We start from the raw sequence: 25,054 nt of genomic DNA, 5'->3' as shown, positions 1-25,054 counted from the left end.
AGTGGTCAGTGAGCTCACTCAGAGCATGAGGATAAGAAGAGTTCACAGCATTTAAGGGAGCATTCCTGAGAGCTGGGAGGGAAGCAGAGAGTGCAGTTCTGTGGAGCGTGGGGAAGGCAGTGTCTGTGGGAGTGAGAGGTCAATAGAAGCAAGCGCTACACCCATTTGAGTAAGGACTGAAGGGAGCCTGTCAGATTGAGTAAAATGATTATCTGAAATTTAGCAAGACTTTCTTAGTAGAATACTGAAGGGCTGAACACTGGTTTGCAGTGAGGAAGTAAAGGCAGTATAGACCGCTGTCTTTCTAGGCCTGTTTTTCCTGGCATCCTAGAGTACTTATATCTCTATGGCCTCTTGTCAATTGCTTCCTTTTTCCCTAACACTCCTAAAAAGGAACATTCTCCAAAAGTGAGTCCTTTGTTCTCTTCTTACCTCTGAGCTTTGGTTTTCTTGTCTGTAAAATGAGGCTACAAGTGGGACAGCAGGTCCTGGAACAACTTTGTTTCGTTTAAATTGCTTTTGTTACAGTGTTAATGAGATGCCATAGGAATTAACTCTGGATTATATCAGTGGCCTGTGGTATAACTGGTTTCATTACATGTCATTTTGCTTAAAATTTCAGAACCTATCAATGAAGTTAAGTGAGGACTTACCTGTATCATCCTCACAGGGTTGTCCCAAGGATTAGATGAGCTAATCCACATCAAGCACTGCACACTCTGCCTGGCGTGTGTGATCAGTGAGGCTGTTGTGGACGTTGAAGTGGTGTCTTTGTAGTTGTCCTCATTCCAGTCTTGGTCATCACCATCTTCCTCCTCCTTCTCTCCCTCCTCCTCCTCCTCTCCCTCCTCCTCGGCCTCCGCGTCCACCTTCCCGAGCCTCCTCCCGGGGATCCTCCTTAACCCAGCCTTACTGTTTCATGGATCTCTTCTGTTCAGACAGCTTTAGCTGCCAGCCCCAGGCAGAGTTCTTCTAGTACTGCTGCCCTACATTGCTCATTCTTTTACTCTTTTTCTTTTCTGTTAGTCCTTACCCGAGGATACTTTTCTGTTGATTTTTAGAGACAGTGGAAGGGAGCGGGAGAGACACACAGAATTATTGATGTGAGAGAGACACTTCCATTGGTTACCTCCTGAATGCACCCTGACCAAGGCCAAGGAGTGAGCCTGCAACCAAGGTCCATGCCCTTGATTGGAATCGAACCTGGACCCTTCAGTTCCCAGGCCGATGCTCCATCCACTGAGACTAACCAGCTAGGGTAGCTCATTCTTTTACTCTTGATTTGGGCATCCACAAACTTTGACTGAATGCTTTCCCCATTCTGGGCACTGGGCCATGTGTTAGCATAAAGGAAGCATAAAACAGGGACTCTGTCCTCACTTTCTGGTCCAGGAGGCTATGATGTTACTGTTTTGTCACTTTTTGCAGTCCACTGTGATCACCTGGTTTTTTTTTGGAGTGGTTATAGAATCACAGAGGAATAGAGGCACTGGCTCTTATTCTGTGAATTAGGCCTTCTTAAGTTATAGGTGACAGGACCCCAACTCCACTGAATTCAATTGAAGAGGCAGTTTCATTGGAACGATACTGGTGTATCTTAAAACATAAGCAGGACTTCACTAACCATGCCGAGGGATGGCAGAGGTGCAGGTGGGCCAGAAACATCTGGATTGTCTCCTGTATCTGCCTTTATAAATTTTCTGTAGATGGTAACTATTAAAGGTACATGCATAACAGTTTACTATTATTTTGAGTTTGTTGTTTTATTATACTTGCATATCATTTTGCATTTAATGCAATTAACTTGTGATTAGGGAATTTGTGTTTGAGGAACCTGAGAGCTGGAAAAATCCCCGACTCGTCCTCAGAGTCCTGTTGGCAAGTCTCGGTGTCTGACAGTCCTCCATACTGGTATTCATTCCACTTGGCGGCCCCAGGATTAATATTTCCTTTCACCTCCTGTGATGTTGTATTCATATTATAGCATACTGTTTTCTGACTCTGCAAATAACCTGTGTGTGTGTGTGAATGTGTTATTTTCAACAAAAGATAGAAATCACAATTAGTTGAAATTCTAATATCTAAGGTTCTTAGGCTTATTCCCATAGGAGGTTTTCTCTTATTCAGTTCACTTTAAGGATTTATCCAGTAATTTAATGATTCTGCTTGCTCTATTGTCTTTTAGATCAGTGGTGAAAACCTTGAACCTAACAGGACTTAAGCAACTGAGCTAACTGCACTGTAATGTTTTATTTCTTCTTTTATTTGCTTAATATTTTGTGGTGGTAGTGGTGCAGGGAATGATTTTCATAGGGTTCTGTGTTTTTAGTTCGTCCTGAGTGTTTGCAGCGAAAAGTAAACCCATGTTTTCTCAGTCTGGCTTTGTATGGGCATTCGAATGTATATGGATATTAACAACATATTTCTGTGCATTTCCAGTAGCTTTACATAGGGCCAGACTAGTGCAGATTCATGTTCAGTTTGTGTGAATGAGTCCTAATCTCTCTCGCTCTTTGATGCATCGGGGGAGTCTTCTTACTTTCTCTCTTTCTTCTTTAAGGAGCATATGCTGGCTGCGAAGTGTGTGCTTGAGTTTGGTTTCTTTTTATTGTCGGCCATTCACTTGCCCTCTGCTGAGTTGAGCTCCCAGTGCTGCTCTGAAACCCCTTTGCCGAGGTCGCTGGGAATGGTGGGTTGTCACCATCTCTCTTTACCTTACCTGCCTTCGGTAGCCTTTGACTCTGCTGTGGCACTCTCTTCTCCTTTGTCCTCTAACATTTTCTTTCCTGGCTTCCTCCTCCCCAGCTACTTCATAACCGCCTTCCCAGTGCTGCTGTTTCAGGACTGCTGGCTCTGGACCTTGCTTTTCTTTTTTCTTACTCTGCACCTTGTCCCTGTGTGATCTCATTCTTTCAAATATTTCTCGCTTTTTAAATTTCCAATATTAGTCTCTCTCCTGAGCTCTGGACTTGCCTATCCAAGTACCTAATTACATAACATATTAAATGTAACATATCCAGATTTAAGCCCAACATCACTCCTTCCAAATTTCTATCCTAATTCATTCTCATATTTTCTCTCTCTCTCTCTCTCTCTCTCTCGTCTTCCCGAGTTGCTTAAGCCAGAAACCCAGGCAGAGGGATGCTGGCTCCCTCTCTGTAATATTGTAGCCTCTCACCTTGACTAGTTCTATTCATTTTCTGCTTTGATCCTTCTAGCAGTTCTGTGAGGCTCCTGGAACAGGTATTAATTAATACTTGGGTTTTACAGATGGAACCCTTGGAGAAGTTGAGAGGTTTTGTTTCATAATTAAAGGGTTAGGAGTGATCAATCCTGGGAAAGAATGTGAATCTTTTGTTTCTTACAGATTACTTACATTAGGAGGAAAAACAAACAAAAACCAAGCGAACTTAAGGAGGACTGCCCAGTATCCCAAGGTAGTGGGAATCTGAAGGGGTCAGCTTTCACTGTGCTTCACTTTTTGAGGCATCGGATGGATTCTGTTCTCCACTGTTCCATGTATTTTCCTTTCACTGCAGCGGGGGAGGGTGTAGGACCCTCACTGTCCTCACTGATGGTTTTTAAAAATGAGATATATTGAGGTATAATTCACCTGCTATACAATTCACTGAAAGTATGCAATTCGGTGGTTTTCAGGTTATTCACAGGATTGTGCAACTATCACCACTGTCTAGTTCTGGAACACTTTTGTCTCCCCACCCAAAACAAATCCCATATGGTTTGGCAGTCAGTTCTCACCCACCTAAGTAACCACTCATGTATTTTCTGTCTCTATAAATTTGCCCATTCTGGATACTTTACATAAATATAATTATACAATATGTAGTTTTCTGTGAGTTTTTTCACAGCATATTTTAAGGTTCATCCATGTTGTAGCATGTGTCTATACTTCATTTCCTTTTATAGCCAAACTAGAGGCCCGATGCACGAAATTTGCAAGAGTAGGCCTTCACAGCCCTGGCCTAGGCTGCCTTGCAGCCCCGTGGCCCCACCCACTGGTCATTCTGCTGTCCGGTCTAATTAGCATATTAGCTCTTTATTATATAGGACTAGAGGCCTGGTGCATGAAATTTTTGCACGGGGGGTTGAGGAGGGGTCCCTCAGCCCGACCTGCAACCTCTCCAATCCGGGAGCCCTCAGGGGATGTCCTACTGACAGCTTAGGCCCGCTTCCCATGGTTCTCTGCTGTCTGCGGGCCCACTTGGCCGCTCCTGGGTTGCCGCGGGCGACGGCCAAGTAGGCCCTGCTCTCAGCAGCTGCCCCCTGGGACTGGAGGACTCCAGCGGGGCTGAGAGGACTGGGCGCCACCATCTTGTGGCTATGGGCGCTGCCATATTTGTGTTGGAATGACGGTTAATTTGCATAGCACTCTTATTAGATAGGATGGCTAATGATGTTGAACATCTTTTTGTTTGTTCATTGATCATATATTTTTTTTGAGAAGATAGATACAAATGCGCTGTCCATTTTTAAGTTTGATTATTTGTCTTTTTATTAAAAGTTGTAAGAATTCCTTAGATATTCTAAATACAAATCCTTTATCAGATACGTGCTTTGCAAATATTTTCTCCCATTCTGTGGGTTGTCTTTTACTTTCTCGAGGGTATTGTTTGTAGCACAAACGTTTCTAATTTTGTTGTTGGAGCCACAGGTTTTATTACTGTTGCCTTGATTGTGTGATAATAAGGCAGAGGAGAGCGTCCCTCTCTTTGAAGTGGCTGGATGTTTCTGAGGAGGCAGATGTACAGGTGGCAGCTCACCCCTTCACCTGTCTCTTCCCCCTTACTCTTCCCCATGCAGTGTTCCCGTGCTGTGATGGTCTGTCTTGGCCTTGATCCCTCAGGAGTGACAGAGCTGGCACTTGTCAGCATTCTATCAAGGGATTGCTGCTTCTGTGATGTTCATAGACACTATGGATCTCACTTTTCACCTCACTTCCCTGCTAGGTCTCTTCCACACAGAGCACTGCCCCTGGTGGCTGAGTTGGCCTTGTGCTTGAGTGGCAGCCATGGTGTGCAGCCACGAGCTTGTGGCCCTGGACAGAGCCAGGCAGCAGCGCCTTCCTTTCAGAGAGGCCCTTCTCTTCAGTGCTTCTGCTTCATTGCTGCTCTGCAGGCTTATGCCTAGGCCTTCATGCCATTGGGAAGGTGGATGCCAGTGCCGCTGGTGTCTGAATGTCATGGATCAGTATGATTTCCAAAAATGTTGGAGGTTAACATAAGGTCATTAAGTTTTAATTTTGTCAAGTAGGGACATTTGAGAGAAAGGACCAGATTTTCCTGTCAGGAGAGTATAAAAAATATCAAATTAAATATATTTACCTTTGTGAAAAGTCAATATATGGTCCTATTTTCCTTATTTTGTTATACGTACTGAAAAATACATTATGGTCTGTGGATTGATATTTGGGAACCACAGGCTTACATAGTCGGCATAAATCTTTATTTGAAAAGTGGACCATCCCTTAATCAAGTACTTATTCTGTGTCATGCCAGATACCAGTTTTATACAGATTATGTCTTACACTTAATGAACTATTTTGGCTAAGTTAGACAATCTTCTGTACTTTGTCCCTTTCTCTGTTGATAGCACAGATGAGAAAGAATAATTGTTTTAGATATATGTGTGTGTAAATGTGAATTGACCTTTAAAAGATTTTAAAAATCACCATTCAAAAGATAGGATGGCCCTTATTTACAAATACAGTGTATAAATTCTGTATTATGTATATTCTAGATTGGGAGTAGTACATAAATTTTTATTGATTCTGTCTCATCTAAATTAAAATGTCAAATGCATGTTAGGGTTTTATCATAAGACAGTTATTGGCCATCACATTGGCACATTAATTATAATAATTGGGCAGTAAAGAAGCCAGAGGAATAGATAATATGCTGTATGTTTTGATGAGATTGTAGCCATAACCTCTTATTTATGGTAATGGGATCTTATTAATTGACCCTGCTGACAAGCTCTTTTGCTTTCCTTTTCTCCTTTCCAGGTTGGTTTATAAATCTATTTAGGAACTATGAACTGAGAGCCACACAATATGCAATAAGTATATTCCAGATTTTCATGGTATACACATTGAATTCATTCAGCACAATTTGCTGATCCCTGCTAAGTATACAGAGATGTATAAAGCAGTGCCCACACTGGAAGACTAACAGTGGAGCAGGGAGGTAGAGTGTCTGTGTATAAATGAATGGGAACCGCATTGTTTGGGTCATATATGGGAGCCACACTTGGTTAAGTTCCTTAGAAGTGGGATACAATGATATACAAGTTGAGAGGAGGAAAAATTCCCAGCCCATGTGGTCAGTGAAGCTGTGAGTCTTAGTGGTAGAGGAATCCCTTTGCTTACATGCACAAAGCTCCGCCCTGTCCCTGAACAGACATCTGCGTTCTAGAACTAGAGTCAGAGGTAGGTGGCAGATGCACTGACGTGGAAATCAATGTTTGTTCTAGTCCCAGCTGCCTTGCAACCCCATTTTGTGTCCTTGAGTATATAAAATTGATTTAATAATATGTGTCCAGCATTTCTCACCATGAAAAATGAGATAATGCGGATGAATAAGCTGCTCCCTGTGGTGAAAGTCAGATTGCTTGGCAGGTGTGTATTTTTTTTCAGGCAACTTACACCATGCATTTGAATGGTAGTAAGCACAGCTTTCCACGTCTGAAAGGATTAGTATCCTTACCAAAGCGCCCAATTTATTGCTAGGGAATAGCATATTCCGTGTGACATCTGAACTGGCTGAAAAAGTACCTGAATTCCTTGGAGAAACTGCTTATAAGAATACAGAGCAGTACTGTTGTAATCACTAAAATATGTTCAAAATGAAACAAATGTTTATGGAGCTGCTACTGCTGGTTTAGGGACCTGACAGTTGGTTTTTAAATTTTTACATTATTTCTTTTTTATAGTAGAGAAAACAGGCTTAGATATGTTTTCAAGTTTCTTAGATCATACAGCTGTTTGAAATCAAACCTGCTGAAATGTGCTGTTTACATTGTCACTAGTTTGTCGGTTTTCTTGCAGGCCAGTGTAACCCTCTTTGGTATATATGTTTTAATGTTATTTACTTGTTTGATTTCTTGGCTAGGTTACTTCTGGAGCTGCTGGAGTTGCTGTTTGACAAGTTTAATGCTGTAGCCACTGCACACTCTGTGGTCCTGGGATACCTGCAGGACACCGTCGTGGCCCCACTGCCTCAGCAGGAAGATGTCAAACTGTACGACATGGCAGATGTGTGGGTGAAGATCCAGGATGTCCTCCAGGTAAGTCCTTTTACAAAGGCTGCCGCCTCGTCAGAGTAACAGGTTAAGACCACAACACACAAATCAGCAACCTAAAACCTTCCCTTAGTCATAAGCAGTGAGACAGGAATGTTTCTGTCTGAAGATGATGCTGTTGATCTCATGAACTTCTATCATCTTCAGAGATCTTTTAACAAACTTCTTTTACTAGACTTTAAAATGAGAAGATGCCATTACCTAGTAATCAAGGATGGTGCAGTATTTGGATTTTTGTTGAAAGGTACTTTACTTCACTGGAATTAGTCATATGTCAAAGTAATCAGTATAAAAATGTTCTTAAACACTATTTTATAAACTTATATATAGCTTAAGTTTATGACGATTTTCCTACAGTTAATTCTTGTATATATTAGGGTAAATGACAGGTCAAGAGCTTATTTTGAGATGAGAATGAATCTATAAGTATAAATGTATCATTTTGATTGATTTGGTTAAGATTGGAGAAATGATATTACTGTTTGGTATGATGCTGCAGAGATGGTATTTAGAAATTTTATTATATTTTCTCTCCATGCTTCAGGAAAACAGATTTGATTTGGCCAGCTGAAAATTTGAAATACAATTAAGAGTCAGCTGAAACAAATTTGACATCATTAAATAGAAATGTCTTGGTTGAGCAGTACCTACTAATATGGAAAAAAATTAAGAATATGTAGGGAATTGAAAAATATAACTGTGTAGGAATGAAATTACTTGCATGGCAAATAGGAGTCTTACAGGACTAAATAAATCATGAAGGGAAATTGTAGTTATTTTTGACACTATATACATGTTCCTGGTGGGTTGAATGATTAATTCTTGGTTATTCATTCATTAGACATTTTTTTGGCTTAAGTCTGTGTGCTTTATTGATGGTGTTGTAGAAAGAATATGGATTGCAACTATATTCTCTGAGTTCTTTTTGCCACTCTGTCAATTACTGTATGCCCATAGTAGGTACTTGGCGAATATTTTTGTATTGAATAAAATATCTTTATTGTTAAGAAGCTGGTTATTTAATTTTTCATAAATTAGTTTGCCTGTCGGAGGTTTGCTAATCTGAGGTATAATGCTTAAAGTAAGTTGTGTTAAGTTAGGCCCTAGAACAAAACTAAAATTGTAAAATAGATGTATAGGTAAAAAGTTAGTAAAGGAAAAAATTGAATAGTGAATAAATATTTGAGTAATCCAAAAGAAAGCAGGAGAGGAAGAATAAAAAATAAAGGAAGCCCTAGATGGTTTTGCTCAGTGGATAGAGCGTTGGCCTGCGGACCGAAGGGTCCTGGGCACGATTCCAGTCAAGGGCATGTACCTCGGTTGCAGGCTCCTCTCCGGCCCGGGCCCTGGTCGGGCTCATACAGGAGACAACCAATTGATGTGTTTCTCTCACATTGATGTTTCTCTCTGTCTTTCCCTCTCTCTTCAACTCTCTTTAAAAATCAATGGAAAAATATCCTCAGATGAGGATTAAAATAATAAATCAATCAAAGAACAAAGCAAAGGTAGGATGAATAGGAAACAAATAGCAAAGATGTTAGACTTATACCAATCATATAAATAATTATGTTAAATGTAAATGAGCTAACCACTTCAATTAAAAAGCAGAGTTTATCATATGGTTTAAAAACAGTAAGAACAACAATAACAACAAAAAAATAAGACTCAATCATGATATTTATGTAGTGCATTTCATGTCACTTTATTACTTTTAAATTTTTAAATAATTTCAAACTTTTAGAAAGGTTGTAACAATAAGAATAATACAGTAGGCATCCATATACCTTTTTATTCTGATTCAAGTATTGTTAACATTTTGTTACATTATCAATTGTTTTGTCTATGTACATATGTAGTTAGGTACGTACACAAATTTTTTTCTTTGAACAGTTTGACTGTAAGTTGTCAGAATGTGTATATTCTAGTTTTGTTAGTTGACCCAATAATGATTTGCTTGGCATTTTTTAACTTGAATTTATTGGGGTGACATTGGTTAATAAAATTATGTAGGTTTCAGATGTACAATTCTATAATACATCATCTGTATATTGTATTGTGTATTCCCCATCCTAAGTCAAGTCTCCTTCTTTCACCATTCCCCCCCCCTCTTTACTCTTTACTCTTTTCTGTATCACCCCCTTCCCCTTTGATACTCACTGTACTGTTGTCTAAATCTATGTGTTAGTGTTTTGTTTTGTTTTTTCCTTAATCCCTTTGCCTTTTTCACCCAGCCCTCCAATCTCCCTCTCCTCTGACAGCTGTCAGTCTATTCTCTGTATCTATGAGTTAGTTTCTGTTTTGTTTGTTAGTGTATTTTGTTCATTAGATTCAACATATAATTGTAATCATATGGTTCTTGTCTTTCTCTGATTGGCTTATTTCAGTTTTTTTTTTCTTCTTCAGTAGACAGTCCAGTCTAAGGTTAGATATTGCATTTACTTTTCATGTCTCTTTAGTTTAATTTAAGCTTGAACATTTCCATTGCCTTTCTTTACTTTTTTTTACCAGTGGCATTTTGAAGAATATATCTCCATCTTTTTTTTTATTTTATTTTTTAAATATATTTTATTGATTTTTTACAGAGAGGAAGGGAGAGAGATAGAGAGTTAGAAACAGAAACGATGAGAGAGGAGAAGCATCGATCAGCTGCCTCCTGCACACCCCCTACTGGGAATGTGCCTGCAACCAAGGTACATGCCCTTGACCGGAATCGAACCTGGGACCCTTCAGTCCCCAGCCCGACGCTCTATCCAGTGAGCCAAACCAGCTAGGGCAATATATCTCCATCTTTTAATAGAAGTTTCTCATTTTGGGTTTGAGAGATACACTTTTAATATAAATTCTAGATAGATTAAAAGTATACAAACAGAAAGAGATATGCTATGAAATACTAATAATAATTTTTATTATGGAAACCATTGGAATATATAATATTAAAAGGAATTACTTGTATCATAGTACTTATGGCATTTAAAACCTGAATACAATAGTATGTTATGTACTATGTAATCCTACTCTCATAAGGTAACAAAATACTTTATGAGTAAGTTTTTTTGATCTGATATTTGACTAAGACTAATGTTCTAAATTCAAAACAATGCTTACATCTTGTAGGATTCTATTTGTAATACTATCACAAAGAATTAATTATGGTTATGAACAAAGTAAGATATGCCTTATTTAGCTTTACTTACTTTGAATTTGTCAAATGTATATAATTCCTACATTTTGGAAAAAAAACCCTATTATCTCACATTAACGACATTTATAATAAACTGAGGAACTTTAAGTTCTATCAGACATCAATTTGAAATGTAAAAATGGTTAAAAATATGTTTCTGGCTTATTAAATGAGTTATAATTTTCATACATGGTTTTTAGAGAGTGATTTAGAGATCCTGTCTTCATATTATGGAATGGTTTATTTATTTAAACAGCTTTATTGAGATGTAATTTACATGCGATAAGATTAATCCATTTAAAGTATAGATTTCAGTGATTTTTAGTATATTTATGGAGTTGTGTAAGCATTACCATGATAGGATTTTAGAATATTTTCATTACTCTAAAAAGAAACCTTGTATCCATTAGCTGAAGTTTTCCTATTCCCCACTCTCTTCCACACCCAAGATGTTATGACATTAAAGAGGAATCAACTGTGAGTTCTGTCTCTTAGTAACTTACAGTGCCCAGATCACACACTTGGCAATACCCTTGCCATTTCAGTTAATGCACATGTATACCATTGGCATAAGCTATATGACAGATAAAGAACATAAAACTAAAGCTTAGCTAATAGTACAAGGTGAGCAGTCTAACACAGAAATACCATTTCATTTCATGTATCGTGTTTAATTGGTTTGAGGTCAAGGTATGGCAGTGTTCCTTCTCTTCTTCCCTTTTCTTCCCCCTCTTTCCTATCTGCTTTTCCGCTCCCATTTTTTTCTATACATGTTTTAGAACAGCAGTCACCAACTGGTGGTCCGTGAGGTCTGAAAGGTTGGCGGCCGCTGTTTTAGAAGAATGACCTTAGTCATGACTTGAGTTACGCTATAGTTGATTGTTTCTTAACTCTTTTTTTTACTCATCTTTGTTATTAATGCACAGATTCAAGAATAAAGCCTTTTTTTCCTCTTTATTAAGGTATTACATATATGTTCTTATCCCCCAATTGCTCCATTACCCCCCCCCCTTGGTTGATCTCTCCCCCTTAACCCCACCCTCCCCTAACTTCCCTCTGAGGTTTGACGGCCTGATCGAAGTTTCTCTGTCTCTGGATCTGTTTTTGTTCATCAGTTTATGTTGTTCATTATATTCTATAAATGAGTGAGATCATGTGATATTTATCTTTCTCTGCTGGCTTATTTCACTTAGCATAATGCTCTCCAGTTCCATCCATGCTGTTGCAAATGGTAAGAACTCCTTTTTTTACCGCAGCATAGTATTCCATAGTGTAAATGTATCACAGTTTTTTAATCCGCTCATCTACTGATGGGCACTTAGGCTGTTTCAAACCTTCACTATGGTAAATTGTGCTGCTATGAACATAGGGGTGCATATATCCTTTCTGATTGGTGTTTCTAGTTTCTTGGGATATATTCCTAGAAGTGGGATCACTGGGTCAAATGTGCTTCCTCAACTTTTCAAAGAGAGCAAGAAAATGTATCTTTCTTTATTCTTTAAAATGAAAAACTCTTAAGCTGTTTGTCTTTTTCTCCGCATCCTCGCCAGCACTTGTTATTTGTTGATTTGTTGATGATAGCCATTCTGACAGGTGTGAGATGGTACCACATTGTCGTTTTGATTTGCATCTCTCGGATAATTAGTGACTTTGAGCATGTTTTCACATGTCTCTTGACCTTCCTTATGTCCTTCCTTATGTTCGAAAGTATCTATTTACATAGGTCAATTGCCCATTTTGTGATTGTATTGTTTATCTTCCTTTTGTTAAGTTGTATAAGTTCCCTGTAAATGTTGGAGATTAAACCCTTGTTGGTGATAACATTGGCAAATATGTTCTGCCATGCAGTGGGCTTTCTTGTTGTTTTGTTGATGGTTTCTTTTGCTGTGAAGAAGATTTTTATTTTGATGTAGTCCCATTTGTTTATTTTCTCCTTAGTTTCCATTGCCCTAGGAGCTGTATCGGTGAAGATACTGCTTCAGCATATGTCTGAGATTTTGCTGCCTGTGGATTCAAGAATAAAGCTTTTTTGAAAAGAGATTCATCTAAATATTTTAAGTTTATTATGCAATAAAAATTATTTTACAACATTTAAGTTGTTTTTAGGTTTCTGTATCTTCAAGTCCCTCCCACATTCTTTCAGGTTAGAGATTACTGAGTACTATTAGGCTATCCACCCATCAATAAACTGGATATGCAATGACACAGACACATAAATGAACTAATGTTGCTGAATGGAAAAAGAGTACTTGGCAAAATGTGTTATATATCTGAGACATGTCGAATGGACTAAGAAAGGTTTTTAAGGTAGATGATGAGCTGGTCCTTGGAGGATTCACACAGGGAGAAGGGATGGCACTCCAGATAGGTAGAATGACTAATAAGATGATATTGTGAAGTGGCACAAAGGAATGAATGTTCAAGGCTATTCAGGGGTAATTAGGAAGAAGAATGGTTTATTGGTGACTGAGAATTTGTTTTGTGGACTAGAAGATACATTTGGATAGGTGGATCTGGGTTGTGGAAGGCTTAGTGCCATCTAAGAGCTTTGTTTCTGAGTATCTTCAGACTAATGGTTTCTGCGGCTGGTTATGTATAGATTTATCTAGAGAGTGGATTCTGTTGTTTTTTTCTTATTGTTCTTTTAGCTCCTAAGGTGATTGCAACATGCAGGGTGTCCCCAATGTATACACACTTCAACAGCTGATAGCTCAATTTTGAAAATGAAATGTATTTTAATAAACACTGCCTTTATAATTATTCAAAGTGTGTGTATACATTGGGGGTGAGGGGGACACTGTATATTTGTTTAGGATCCTGTAATTGGGAACCATTGTTTTGAGTCCGTGGTTCTCAAAGTATGGTTCCTAAACCAGTAGGATCAGTGTTACCTGGGAACTTATTAAAAATGCAAAATCTTATCTCTACCTCAGACTTAGCAGATCAGAAACTTTGGGAGGGTGGTATACGGTCTGTGTTTTAACAAGCCTTGTAGGTGATTTGTGTGCCTGCTGATGTTCGGGCGCCTCTGCTTTAGGTATGCTGGACCTTGCAGGGTTTTGCTGGTGTGATGCGATGGAGGAGGATTGACCTAGTAGCGGGGAAAGGAGAGGCTGGAGACTCAGCAGGGAAACTGTTTCGTAGGCTAATAAAGAGTCTGGGTTATATTACTTAAGGGATTGTCTATTAGTGAAATCAACAAGGCAGGCTTTCATGGGGCATGGTCAAGGAATACAAAGAAGACAGAAAGCGATTTGCAAACCTTTTGGGGAGTCCTTTAGAAAATTTGTAAAACCATGTAATCAACCTGTCAGCCCGATTTCCAACATGACATATTTAATGATGGTTTAGTGTTAAATTATTGGGGCCAACTATGTACTAGATATTAGGGAATAAAGATGAACAAAATATAGTGAGAAAGCTCATCTGGTGAAGTGAGCGGGGTTGCAATAGTGTATGCTTCCCCACTAAGGTCAGTGTTAGTGTTCTGGCATGAGTAAGAACACAGGAGAATGTTCGCTAACGTGGAGGGTTAAGAAAAGGGTATTTTTGGTTTCAGTTTCCATGTAGAGTTTTACGCTTAGGGCCAATTGAGTTTTCTCATACCTGTTGGTGGAATGCTCTTTAGGTTAAAATATTCCTGGGGAACAAAGCCATTGAGAAGAACAGTAGACACCGGCAATTAGGCATGCACCAGCCTGCATGAAGGTATTGACCGTATGATGTATGGGGTTACAGGTGTTGAGAGTTTGAATTTCAGTGTTTCTTTGAATGGGAAATATTTCTTGCTGAAAAATTGAAATGTTCTTTTGTTTATTAAACTTGAAAAAGGCAAACATTTTTGCTCTTGTGAAGACTGCAACAGCTTTTCTACACTAGCGCCGGGCTGTTCCCTGGCAGGCGGAATCCTTCCTGTGGTCGGAAGGCTCATTTGTCTGCATGTTTGTGTCTGGAGACAGCGTAGTGAGGAGACAAGGCTGTGGTGTCATAGTCACAGGGTGCCAGCGTTTTCTCCTGGTGTCAGCCCTGTGACCACGCACCGTGGCACTCCCTTTTCAGTTTCACACTCTTTTTGAAACTGTGATAATAGAAATACATATTTGTGCCCCTCTGAGCAGCAGCAGCACCTTCCGAAATGTCGCCTCCTTGGTGACATGCCTGTCATACTGTTGGCTGCACACTTTCAAGTGTATGAGACAGAGGTACACTAGAAGCACAACATCTCATTGATTGTGGGAATGTGCAAAACAGGCAATAAGAGGACCGCTTTGAACAGTCATCTTTTAGATTTTGTGATTTGGAAAAACATTTCATTTTCCCCCCCATATCTCTTCTCAAAACAGAAATGCCCATTTAAGCATCATTGGCTTAACTGGTGAGTCCCTGGGTGTGCTGAGCAGTGATCTGCAGATGGAGGCAGGAGGGATACCCCGAACAAGTCACCTCACTTCTTGGTGCCTTGACCTCTTTTTTTCTGGAGACTAACACAGACAGAATGCAAAATCATTTTACTTTGTTAACTGCCACCTAAGTGTTTACATAGTGATAACATTAACCTCAGGTGGAGAGAACGTGAAGTTTGCTGTCAGGTAAGAAAAGACACCAATCTTATTGGTACAGAGCCAGGACCTCGGGGCGGGGGCACTTCAGGGAGACAGACACAGTTTCTATTTTTGAATCCAGCTCTGAAACTTGTTCTTAGGTTTTGTTTCATGTGATATTTTGGCTAGCTGAGGATTCCATACCTTTAAGTAAGACTAGTCCTGTATTTCAGGCTAGATAACTTGTGAGACTGTTGTCTTAACCTTGACAGCTTTTGCATGGCCCTGTTGTCAGCCAGACCACTGAGTCTCCAGAGCGGCCTTTGCTCCTAAAATTTTTGTTCTGCCTTCTCAGTGGACAGTGTGCTGCCCAAGGAACAGTTACCCTTTAAAGTTAATGTAGAAATCTTCCTGTAAATTGGACGTCGTCCCTGTAGCACCAGGTCTCTCCGACTTGTTTTATGCTCACTGCCAGTGCTTACAGCGGGGGCTGAGGGGCAGCCGAGAGCCACTGACTCCCAGGGCAGGTGCAGCAGACGCACAGGTCAGAGCACTCGGGCGTCCACGCACCATGATACCTGGGGGAGCATGAACATGTTTGCAAGTTACGGAGATGGAGGATTTCAAGTTTAAAGGAATAGGAGTAACTGAATAGAGATTTGGCTTTTCCAGTTTTAAAATGCCAAAGATTTTGATAAAAGAACTAAAATTGGTTTAAGTCTTTACAATTAAAATTAAGGTTATTTCATTTATGTTATTGCAGTTGTTCACATCATATCATCTGAATGTTCTGAATATTTTGGTAGTCACAGCCGTACTAGTGGTCACTGAGCCACCTCTCTCCCTCCCTCCATCCCTTTCTTCCTTTTTTGTCTCCCTCCTCCCCTCTTTCCTATTTTTAGAGGTAGCTTAGTTTTCTTGTGTGTGTATTGCTTTTATGAAATGGTTGTCGGCAGGAAGCACAGAGAAGCTGTGGTGATTGCTGTTCCTTTGAGGGTGTGCATCTGTTCCTGTTTGTCACTCCAGCGAGGACTGCAAGCTGGTAACTGTTAGTTTGCATTGCTCATTATAGTCTGTTGTGGAGTACAGTAAAGGTTGGAATATAGAAATGAGGGACATCACTGATGTGCGTTTCATACTATGAGTATGCAAAGCTTAATGTAAAAATCGAGTGGAAGTTAAATAGCAGGATATTAATATTTTATGCCCTTGACCTTAAACCTTTTGAGGTGAAAGGTGATGTAGAACCTGCTGTTACAGTATTTCATTTCATCTTAGCTTATAAGATCTGCATTATTCAAATGAGTTCTGCTAATGAAAGAGGTGCTGAAAGAAGAATTTTCTGTGACTCTCTGCTGTGTTGTGTGGGACCCAGATGCCATGGTTAAGAGGTGGCAGGAAGCACCGATGCAGAGGTCAGCGACAGTGCACTAATAAATCTCATGATTTGCTCTATTTTAAATACGTTTGTGATCTGATTAATGAAGTCTTCTGGATCCTGTTATACTAGTCATGGCTAATCTTAGTTTGGTCCTGTCTTTATCTTAAAACAGGGTGTACAGTCAGAATCACCTATGAAACCCCTATGGACTTCAGCTGAGTCTAATGCACAAACCAGTTAGCGGCTAGAATTAATAATATTTTAGGTTTGGTCAGATTAAAACCAAGAGTTTTAAATGCAGTCTTAAGAGATCTGAGAAATTTATAAAAAGTGAATTCAGTTTAATTTTGAAAATATGTCACTATAACATGTTTAGGAGAGTTTCTTTTTCTATGATATATAACAAATAATTTGGCAAGTTGAAACTTCATAAAGATGGAAAAAAGCTTTAATATACACACATTTTACAAGGAAAAGAAAAACTAAATGACTGTGCTAAAAGTGATCTCCATTTGCAAATTTTGGTCAACTTGATTTAGGATAGGAACCCAAAGACAGAAAACATAGGTAATTCCTATTTTTACACTGATAGTTCAGAACATTGACAAATGCATTATTTCACCCAAGATTTTATTTTTGGACAGAAAACAGTTATATGAGAATGTTTATGATGATTTGGTTAGGAAGGGTTTTTTTCTTATATTGCTTACTATTACTCCACCCCTATTTATTTCTTGTATGAGTTTTTCGAGTTTATATTAATTTATATGTTTTAACTGAGGGGAAAAACATTTCTTTCTTTTTTAACATCTTCATATAAAAGGACTTTAAGAAATTATTTTAACCTTGAGGGCATTAAGACAAAGATATAAACTAAGAACAATATAGAGCAGTTTCAGGTCCCATGGAAAATGTTCAATGTGAACTCAGTGCTAGATAAATCATCCACGGAAGAAAGGGGTCAGGATGAGTTCTAGGAGCTGGTTTCATGCAGAAAGTAGAACATGCACCTTTAATGTGGTTATTGTCAAATACATCATAAGACCAGTATTATATAAAGCTTGAGAGAATGGAGGCCTTGGTTTATTTGTTTGTTTTCTTAGAAATATTAACCAAAAAAATAAGACTGAATTTTGGGTGACAGGGAGATCTTTGAATAAGAGATTGAGAAGTTTGGACTTGCCCCTTTAGGCAGTGGGCTGTTACTTATTTTTTGGTTTTTCTATTATTATTGGAAATTTCCAACATGTTCAGGAATACACGGACATGCATAATGAACCCCTATGTACTTCCATCCAACTTCAGCAGTTTTAGGAATATCAGTTCATGCTCATGATTCATCTGTGCCCCTGTCATTTTCACTTTCTCTTATTTTGAAAAAATTCTAGTGATTATATTGTTTCACCTATAGTTCATTATGAATCTCTAAAATATAAGGGGTCTTTAAAAAACAACAACAACTGTAGCCCAGTCGCTGTACTCAGTGGTTGAGCATTGACCAATGAACCAGGAGGTAACAGGTTTGATTCTTGGTCATGGCACATGCCCGGGTTGCGGTCTCAATCCCTACTGGCGTGCAGGAGGCAGCCAATCATGATTCTCTCTCATTGATGTTTCTATCTCTCTCTCCCTCTCCCTTCTTCTCTGAAATCAATTAAAATATATATTAAAAACCACACAACTATACCTAAATATAAGTCCCTTGTTATCAAATATACAGTCAGTGTTCATATTTCCAATTGTCTCAAATGTTGTGATTGTGTATCTTTTATAGTTTGTTTGAATAGGACCCAAAAAAGTTTAAATATTGCAGTTTGATTGGTAAGTTTCGTAAGACTTAATCTATAAGTTCCCCTCCATCTCTCTCTCTTTTTTTAACCCTTGAAATTTATTTATTGAAGAAACCAGATGATTTTTTTAATAGAACTTCCCACATCCTGGTTTTTGTTGATTGTTTTGTCATGGTGTCTTTTGCTATTTATTAATGTTCTGTAACTTGGGTCTAGAATAGAGGCTTAATAAAATTTAAGTTGATTTTTTTGGGCATGATTACTTTATATATAATGGTAGATATTCTTTTTTGATAGAGGAGTAAAACGGTGAAAGGAAAGTTTTCAGGATGATTTATCTGGCAGCAGTGTGCAGAATGAATTGGTGGAGGAGGAGATGGATGGAGATAGAACAATAAGTAGCCAAGTTCAATCAATTCAAAAGGGATAGGCTAGATTAGCGCACGACAGTGAAAAGAGGACAGATTTTAAAGAAGAGTGAAGGTTTGAAACCTCTTAACATTGACTAAGAAATGGAGAGCCATAAGTCAGGGTGATGTTTTGAGCCTGGATGGTTGGGAATTAGGATCAGGAAGATGGTGTTTTGTGCCTGTTCAATTTGAGGTATCGGCAGAATATCCCTGTAGAGTTGTGCTATAAGCAGCTAGAGAATGGGCACAGGAGGCTAGGAGAGAGGTTAGAAGAGGAGAATGAAATTTAGGGGTTGTCTCTCTGTACAAATGGACCAGCTCTGAGCTTGTGCCTGTGAAAGTGAAGCGAGGACTCTTTTCCTTACATAGTTCATGAGCTCAGTCAGCTGACCGTAGGTGCTACCAGGAGCATATTGACAGGCCATGGAGATCGGAGTTCCTTGTAGTGATGCCACAGTTTGCCTTACTCTGTTTGCTTTTGAAGTTTTTCATTCCATGTGGGTGATACGGTAGCAAGTTTTTGAGCAGGATCCAAATGCTTTTCAGGTCAAGGGTGGTGGCTTTCAGAAGCTGGTGATTCCTTAGGGAGGGGATATGGACAGACAGTTTGAAGAGGAAGTAAAAGCTTGTGTTAACATGTCAAGAAGTGAGCCTGGAAGGAAGTGAAGAAGCAGAGTAAGCAGGACAAAAGGTATATTGGGCCAGCCATAAGGAAAAGACCTCCGAGTTGATATTTATTTCCTTCCTAACCACTGACCTATATCATCACTGAGAATTGGTTAGTGAGCCTGGGCCCCAGCATTTCTTGCCATCTAGTCCTGTTTGTTCATTCTTACATCCATCAGAACTTCAGGGAAAGCGGTTTAATGGGAAGCCACAAAATTGCATATAGTCTTCAAAAAAGTTCCTTCTAACTTAAAGGATCTTAAGAAAATGTTATTCAGAAATCTCAAACTGTTAACAGCATCAGATGTACCCACCTATGTTTATGCATACTTTTGCCTAGTTGTAGAAGATTGGACAAAAGAAATGTTTGCTTTCAAACTGTACATATAATGCAATCAAGTGTTGAGAAAAGGTAATGGACACTTCTTCACAGGGGAATTGTCTTCAAAACAGTTTAAATTTTGTTTACCCTTAACAAGATTATATAGATTTTATAGCATTCAAAGGTGCAATTTTTGTTTTTTTGGTTTTTTTAGTAGTTCTGGGCTTTCTAGAAGTGTTTGTTGGTGTTCCAAAAAGTTTTGTCACACTACTGAGTGGCTCCAACCTTTTTGATTAAGTACCTAAAAGTTTTGAAGGATTTTGAAAATCTAAAGTGAACAACGACAACGACATGCCCCGCTTTAGATATGATTGCATCTAAGGGAGATAAGGGCTGCCGCCAAGTGAACACACACAACAGATGATGGAAACTCAGCACGACATAGCCATCTCACAGGGGTAATAAATGACAGCACATTCGATATGTGTTAGCAACGTGATATGGCAACGAAAAAGGCCAGCGCTATTTTGGGCTGCCCTGCACAAAACAGCATCTCATCACGGAGCTGGGCTGATCATTGCTGCCTACCCCGCTCTGGTGAGGCGGCGTCCGGGAGGCTGCCTGGAGTGCTGGGCACGTGTGCACTGGAATGACAGACAGTCGGTGGGAGTCCCAAGCAGAGCATCTGTAGTGATTAAGGGCTTCAGATGAGGCCAGTTTTCGAAAAGCTGGCATGTTTAGGAATGAGCATGGAGAGCAAAGAGATGCTAACCTTTTCAAAGATAGGATGATATTGAAGAATAGCGTCACTGTAAAGGCAGTCACTCGGAAGAGAGTTATGACTCCTCAAGAGCTGGCAATGGTTTTGTAAAGAGCACCTTTGAGGGGTTAGTGAAGCATTTTCACAGGTTCAGATATTCAAAAAGGGGCTCCAGAGCAAAATTAAGCAAGTACTTGGTTATTGTCAACTATGGTTGGTTTGTTTGTTCTTTCTTTCTTTATTAAATTTATTGGGGTGACATTGGTTAATAAGACTATATAGGATTCAAGTGTACATTTCTGTAATATATTATCTATATATTGCATTGTGTGCTTACTACCCAAAGTCAAATCATCTTCTGTCACCATATATTTGATCCCCCTTTACTATCCCCACGCCATTCCCTCTGGTAACTACCATACTGTTGTCTGTTTTTGTGAGATTCAGTTTTATAGCCCCAAAGAGTGAAATCATATGGTTCTTAGTTTTTCCTGACTGACGTATTTTACTTAGCATGATATTTTCAAGGTCCGTCCATGTTGTCGCAAATCTTTTCTTATGATTGAGTAGTATTCCATTGTACAACATCTTCTTTATTCAGTCATCTATTCTTAATATTTTGAAGAACCTCCATACTGTTTCCTTCAGTGACTGTACCAGTTTACGTTCCCACCAGCAGTGAATGAGGGTTCCTATTTTTCCAAAACCTCTCCAACACTTGTTATTACTTGTCTTGCTGATAGTAGCCATTCTGACAGGTGTCTGGTGGTATCTCATTGTAGTTTTGATTTGCATTTCCCTCACAGCTAGTGAAGTTGAGCATCTTTTCATATATCTCTTTGCTCTTTTTATGTCTTCTTGGGAGAAGTGTCTGTTTAGGGTCTCTGCCCATTTATTTGATTGGATTGTATGTTTGGTGTTGAGTTCTTTATGTATTTTGGATATTAATCCCTTGTCGAAGCTGTTATTTGCAAATATCTTCTCCCATTCAGTTGGTTGCCTTTTTGTTTTGTTGTTGGTTTATTTTGCTGTGCAGAAGCTTTTTTTGTAAATTTTTTAAAAAAATTGATTTTAGAGAGAAAGGAAGAGAGAGAGAGGCATCAATGATGAGAGAGAATCATTGATTGGCTGCCTCCTGCACACCCCCCACTAGAGATCTAACCCACAACCTGGGCATGTTCCCCGAACCGTGATCTCTTGGTTCATAGGTTGACGCTTAACCATTGAGTCATCCTGGCTGGGCCAGAAGCTTTCTAGTTTTATATAGTTTCATTCATTTATTTTTTGCCTTTACTTCCCCTATATTATCAAATTCATACAATCTTCTCTAAGTCCAAGGTCCATAAGTTTAGTGCCTATGTTTGTTTTCTATGTAATTTATTATTTTAGATCTTATATTTTGATTTTTCATCCATTTTGAATTAATTTTTGTACATGGGGACAAACTGTAGTCTAGTTTCATTTTTTTGTATGTGGCTTTCCAGTTTTTCCAGCACCATTTACTGAAAAGGCTTTCTTTTCTCCATTGTATGTTTTTGGATCCTTTGTAAAAAATTATTTGCCTATGTATGTATGGTTTTATTTCTGGCTACCGATTCTGTTGCATTGGTCTGTGCATCTGTTTTTCTGCCAATACCATGCCCTTTTTTTTTGGTTATGTTAATCCTCACCCCAGGATATTTTTTCCATAATTTCATTTTAGAGAGAATGGAAGGGAAGGGGAGAGACAGGGAGAGAGACACATCGACTGATTGCCTCCTGCATGCATCATGACCAGGGCCAGGGATTGAGGTTGCAACTGAGGTATACATGCCTTTGACTGGAATAAAATCCATGACCCTTCATTCCATGCGCCGACATTCTAACCACTGAGCAAAACGGGCTAGGCCAGTGGTTGGCAAACCACGGCTCGCGAGCCACATGTGGCTCTTTGGCCCCTTGAGTGTGGCGCAGAAGTTGGTTTTCGGCCTGGGCGAGTCTATTTTGAAGAAGTGGCGTTAGAAGAAGTGGGGGGTGTCGGGGTCAGTCGGGTGACGGGAGACAAGGCGCAGGCGGGCCATGGGATAAGCAGCGCAGGGGAGGCGCACGCGATTCATGCAGGAGTTGAGTGTGGATGGGAGAGTTGGAAGGAGTTGACCTCAGCGAATGTACCTCAATCAGATTGAGGACGTTTTTAGCAAAGGCCAGCTTAGGAGTACCCTAATTAAGTTAATAACAATGTACCTACCTATATAGTTTAAGTTTAAAAAATTTGGCTCTCAAAAGAAATTTCAATCGTTGTACTGTTGATATTTGGCTCTGTTGACTAATGAGTTTGCCGACCACTGGGCTAGGCCAATACCATGCTGTTTAGATTGTCGATGCTTTGTAGCAGTGGTCGGCAAACTGCGGCTCCCAAGCCACGTGCGGCTCTTTGGCCCCTTGAGTGTGGCCACAAAGTTTCAATCGCACTGTACATGTGCGCCCGCATGTGGTATTTTGTGGAAGAGCCACACTCAAGGGGCCACAGTTTGCCGACCACTGCTTTGTAGTATCATTTGCAGTGAGGTACTGTGAAACCTCCAGCTTCATTTCCCCCCGCCCCCCTCAGGATTGCTTTGGCTATTTGGGGTCTTTTGTGGTTCCATACAAATCTGATGATGTTTTGTTCTATTTTTTTTTTTTAATGTCATTGGTCCACTGTGTTTTTTTCAAGGGATCAACAAGTATGGCAATGCCTGCTATACTGGGAAAAGGAATACAAAGTAATAATTGATAATGTTGGTCAAGAGCTTTTGATTGTATGGCAATGCCTGCTATACTGGGAAAAGGAATACAAAATAATAATGTTGGTCAAGAGCTTTTGATGTGAAATTCAAAGCAAATGTGAAATTTGGAAACAATGGGTTGAGGCCTTACATACTTTTTAGAAAGTCAAATATGAAATTAAGGAACTATTTCCTTTCCACAATAGTGGGCATAGCTGGGAGAAATTAAATGCAGAATGTAAACTGAATGTGAGGGAATATTTCTACAGTGAGGACTATTGGATCCTAGGATAGTCCCCTAGGAAAACAGAGTTGAATTTCATCAGGCATGTGATCCTGACAGAATTGACTGTGTATCAGTAGGGAAATAGACTGAATATCCCTGTCGGCTTTTTCATTGCTTTCTTCTCTGATTCGGGGCTCTTGTTGATGATCTGTTCACCTGCTGTGATCAGAAAGAAATAGCATCTCTTTGTTTTCCCACACCCCGGCACATTTTAGATGCTCTGCTGACTGACATAGGCTAAAGAGAGCTTCCTTGCCCTGAGTTCGACCTGGCACCATCCTCCTGATTTTACAGAATCACTCCCCTCTGTTTGGGATGCAGCACTGCTAGGGTCAGTAGGGTCTCTTACTGAAGATGGGTAAATTGGATAGAGTGGGCTGGTGTGTGTGGGGTCAGCATTTTCTTCAAAGGTACATAATAACACAACAGGGTTGCAAGCTGGCCTCTCTGGGGTGCTTGGAAATAGAAGGGCTGCAGGGACTAATGCCAGCCCTATCCCCCTCCTCCCAGATTTTGCTTTAAGGCAAAAGGATATTCAGCAGGCTAGATGACCACAGACTGTTCCTGTGTCTAGTAGAAATGGGATAATTTCAGGTTCCTGGATGGGGCTCCTGAAGAAAAGTTTGACTCTTATCGTATGGCCTTCATGTGTGGGCCAGTCTCTGTCATAGCATCATAGTATAATTAGAGAAGTGAATTGCAAAAGCAAACTAAATATTAGGTGCATTACAAATGGTCTATATTTCTCTGTAATAAAGTAGTTTGTGGGATGAGGATTTTTTTTAGACTGTTATTCAAATGCCTCTACAATTTAGACAAAACCTGTCTCTCAACACTTACTTTTATTCTTTTTCCTATAGAAACGCTGTGTTTCAGTTAAATTAATCTCTCTCTGTGTCTTCTAAACATGACTCTGTCCTTTCTCACACCAGTGCTTTTGTTTGTTGCCCACGCCTTTCCACTATCTACTGACGGCTCCAGTCTGCTTATCTCATCTCATCTATGAAGCATTCATTGATCATTTTCTTTCAAGAACTCATTGCACTTTTTGGTTTTATTACTCATTTGACATATTTCATGATTATATTTCTGTGCCTTTGCAGAATCTACATTTTCCTTTTCAATCAGATGTAAGTCCTCCGGAGGAGGACCATTTCTTACTCGTCTTTAAATTCTTCTGGTGCTTTCACACTTTTCAGTTTTTAATTCATTTGTGAGCTAGTCTTTAATCTGCACTCTAAACACATCCAAGCCCTTTGAGGGAAGGGACTATTATTTGGTGATTGTGGTTCTCTCCCCTCAGAACTTGCACAGCTTCTTATGCAGCTAATAAATATTTCTTGAATGAATGAGTTGTAGATACCCAAAACATATCTATTGATTGGTTGATTTAAGACAGAATTTTAAATGCCTTGTACATGTGATGAACTTTGTAGATTTAAGAGGAATCATAATAATATGACGGTTTGCTGGCTCCCAGGAGACCAGTCCATCTGCTTTCTCTCATACTGGATGGCTGTTAAGTCATCCCCGGCTTTCCATTGGTCAGGCAGATTAGCCCAGGGCTCTGGATAAGGGGCATGAGATAATGTTGGCAAGAGAAACCGTTAATAATTGAGACCATCGCAGCATTGTTACTAGATAACTCATGCT

The 25,054-nt window shown here is 39.5% G+C and overlaps 1 protein-coding gene across 1 annotated transcript in view; it reads left to right on the top strand.

The window, feature by feature from the left end:
- The window catches only part of EXOC4 (exocyst complex component 4), a 653,645-nt gene that overhangs the window by 14,488 nt on the left and 614,103 nt on the right, over positions 1 to 25,054 (top strand). Inside the window, exon 2 of the mRNA XM_014533234.1 lies at positions 7,128 to 7,302. Coding sequence (XP_014388720.1) covers positions 7,128 to 7,302 — 175 coding nt within the window. The remainder of the gene's footprint in view (positions 1 to 7,127; positions 7,303 to 25,054) is intronic.

This window comes from Myotis brandtii, unplaced genomic scaffold (assembly GCF_000412655.1).
Source record: "Myotis brandtii unplaced genomic scaffold, ASM41265v1 scaffold956, whole genome shotgun sequence".
NCBI classification, from domain to species: Eukaryota; Metazoa; Chordata; class Mammalia; order Chiroptera; family Vespertilionidae; genus Myotis; species Myotis brandtii.
The sequence above is the reverse complement of the archived record's forward strand: the minus strand, read 5'-3'. Positions and strand labels throughout refer to the sequence as shown.